Genomic DNA, 3,113 nt, shown 5'->3' on the forward strand with positions numbered 1-3,113 from the left:
CACCTAACAACAATGGTGAGGAGATATTTTAGCTGAGGGCAATGAGGAGGCATTGCAATGATGGCAAGTAGATGAAAAAGTAGGTATGGTGATTGTGGAGTACATGTTCCACTCTGCTCCATATCAACCTTAGCCCCTTTCATTCATACATTTTCCTGTTCCTTGGTCTGCCAAACCCTTCTTCTCAGTATCTCCCAATGGATAATAGTTGCCATCCATCTAGGAAACTAGCCTGGAGTGTTTCTCTTATCAAGTAATCTTAAATAATTACTGGTAACACCATCTCTTCTTTTTAAAAATTTTTCTAAATCGTATTCTGTTTGTGTTATTACCATTAGGCATTAATCATCAGACAAAAGCATTCTCCTACAACCTCACTGGGCAGTGTTCTTCTTGTCTGTCTTCACCATTCATCTTAGCAGACCACAGAAAGACATGAGCAAGACCAACAACACATCCCTGGACACGTTGGTCACAGATTTCATTCTCCTGGGCTTGTCTCACCCCCCCGAATCTGAGGATCCTCCTATTCCTGGTCTTCTTCATCATTTACATCCTGACTCAGCTGGGGAACCTGCTCATTCTGCTCACCATGTGGGCTGACCCAAAGCTCCATGCACTCCCTATGTACATCCTTCTGGGCATGCTCTCATTCCTGGACATGTGGCTTTCCTCGGTCATCGTTCCTAGACTTATTTTGGATTTTGCTCCTGCCAGCAAGGCTATCCCATATGGTGGCTGTGTGGCTCAGTTGTATTTCTTTCACATTCTAGGCAGCACCGAATGCTTCCTCTACACCTTGATGGCCTATGACAGGTACCTGGCAATATGCCAGCCCCTGAACTACCCTGTGCTCATGAATGGGAGATTATGCACTATCCTTGTGGCTGGAGCTTGGGTAGCTGACTCCATCCATGGATCTATCCAGGCCACCCTGACTTTCCACCTGCACTACTGTGGGCCCAACCGGGTGGATTACTTTTTCTGTGACATCCCAGCAGTGTTGAGACTGGCCTGTGCTGACACAACTGTCAACCAGCTCGTGACCTTTGTGGACATGGGAGTAGTGGCCGCCAGCTTCTTCATGTTAATTCTGCTCTCCTATGCCAACATAGTCCATGCCATCCTGAAGATACGCACCGCCAATGGGCAGCGCAGGGCCTTCTCCACGTGTGGCTCCCACCTAACTGTGGTCACTGTCTACTATGTTCCCTGTATTTTCATCTACCTTCGGGCTGGCTCCAAGAGTCCCCTAGAGGGAGCGGTGGCTGTGTTTTACATTGTTGTTACTGCATTACTGAACCCCCTCATCTATACTCTGAGGAATCAGGATATGAAGTCTGCTCTGAAGAGGCTAACAGCAGTTCAAGGAGCTGCAAATGAAAATGAGTAAATAAAGGCTCAAGAACCACCTATATCACCATTGCTACCACTCTTTTCAGCTACTTCTGTATGTGGCTAATGATCAATAAATGATTGGTGATTTAAACTGAATTGAACCTAATTCTATTTGGAGAAAAGTTCTGAACTCTTTAGATCCATAATCTTTTCATCTCATTAGATTGGTTCCAATTTTTTTATATTATTTGTTTAGAAATAAATGGATATATCTCTCTTCTACCTCTGACTTGCCTATGAAATGAAAAAATGCCTTATCAAATGTTGAATAGAATGAGAATGTGCCCAACTCTTAACCAAACCTGTTGCTATAGAGTCAATTCCAACTCATAGTGACTCTATAGGAGAGAGTAGAACTGCCCCATAGGATTTCCAAGGAGTGGCTGGGAGATTTGAACTGCCAACCTTTTGGTTGGCAGCTGAGTTCTTAACCACTGTGCCACCAGGGTTCTGTCCACCTCCTAGGAAGTATATTATGGCAGAAAACTTGAAAGGAAAAAAATAGCATAATGGTACCCCAGCACCTGTTTCTCATTCTCTTTACCCCTAAGCCTTTAGAACTCTAGACAGGCAGGTTTCTCCGCTTGCACATGGCATTACTATTATCAAGGACTTAACTTGAAAATTTTAAATCATTTATGCTTCTTTCCTGTCCCTCACCCTCCTCATGTGCAAATACATCAAATCCTGTCCACTCCACCTTTACAGTGTGTCTCTAAATTCCTAACTAGTCTTTTGTATTATTCTTTCTCATCCACACTACAACCAAAATCATCCTTGCATAACACAGAATCTGTGGTATTCTCCAACAAATGTAGAATAAGAATTCGAAGTCCAACACAGTCTGGACCCAAAATATCTAATTTCCCAAGACACCTTTACCCTTTTCCTCTCCAAGCCTCACTGATTACTGCCATTTCTTGAGCATACGCTATACTTGCCTGCCACTCTTTTGCTTAAGCTCTCGCCTCTATCTGGAATACACTTCCTGCTCTCCATATTGGCCAAGTGAAGATTTATGCTTCCTTCAAAACAATATCAAACTCTTTCTCCTCTAAGAAGTCTGCCCTGATTTGCCCAGGCAGAACTTCACTACTCTTCCCTAGTATTGTTATAACCTCTCTGTTATAGCACTTGTCATGGTCTGTCATTTATTACAGTCAAAATTTCCGCTCGCTTTCTCCTCAAATAGACTGAGTTCTGAGAAGATATAAAACATTCACTGCATTTGTGTCTGCCCCATCTTCTATAATAACTAGGAGCAGACACACAAATCAATGTTGCTGAATTAAAACAGCACCAGGAATGGCTCTTGAAATGTATCTTAAACAAAAGAAAGAAATTATTGTCAGTTTTCCCCCTATGACCTATCCTGGTCTCACTTGGAAGAAAAAGAGAATATTTAAAAGTAGCTGTAGACAGAGAACTCAAGTACAGGGCAGTCTAAGAGCAAGTATGGACAGCTCCTTGGAGAATGAAGGACAAGGTAAAGGTGTTCTTTCATTTGCTAACATACTTTTCACTCATTTGGATGTGTGATGTCATGATGGCCCAATTTTAAATAGCAGTAAGATGTAAAACAAGGGCCTGGAAAGACTCAAAATTCAGAAATGTAAAAATATATTAATATGGGTATAAGAATTGCACTATGCTATGCAGGAAGACCATAATATCAGGAAGGATACATGTTATGGGAGAGGAGGAGTAAGGTAACA

The 3,113-nt window shown here is 42.3% G+C and overlaps 1 protein-coding gene across 1 annotated transcript; it reads left to right on the forward strand.

Annotated features, from left to right (window-relative positions):
• The first annotated feature begins 435 nt into the window (after nt 1-435).
• Nucleotides 436-1,631, forward strand: LOC101341380 (olfactory receptor 10G2-like). Its single transcript, XM_012559584.2, is given in 2 exon segments — nt 436-504; nt 506-1,631. Coding segments are annotated over 2 exon segments (957 nt in total). The 3' UTR covers nt 1,394-1,631.
• The last annotated feature ends 1,482 nt before the right edge of the window (nt 1,632-3,113 follow it).

This window comes from Trichechus manatus, unplaced genomic scaffold, assembly GCF_000243295.1.
Source record: "Trichechus manatus latirostris isolate Lorelei unplaced genomic scaffold, TriManLat1.0 scaffold00273, whole genome shotgun sequence".
Classification (NCBI taxonomy): Eukaryota; Metazoa; Chordata; class Mammalia; order Sirenia; family Trichechidae; genus Trichechus; species Trichechus manatus.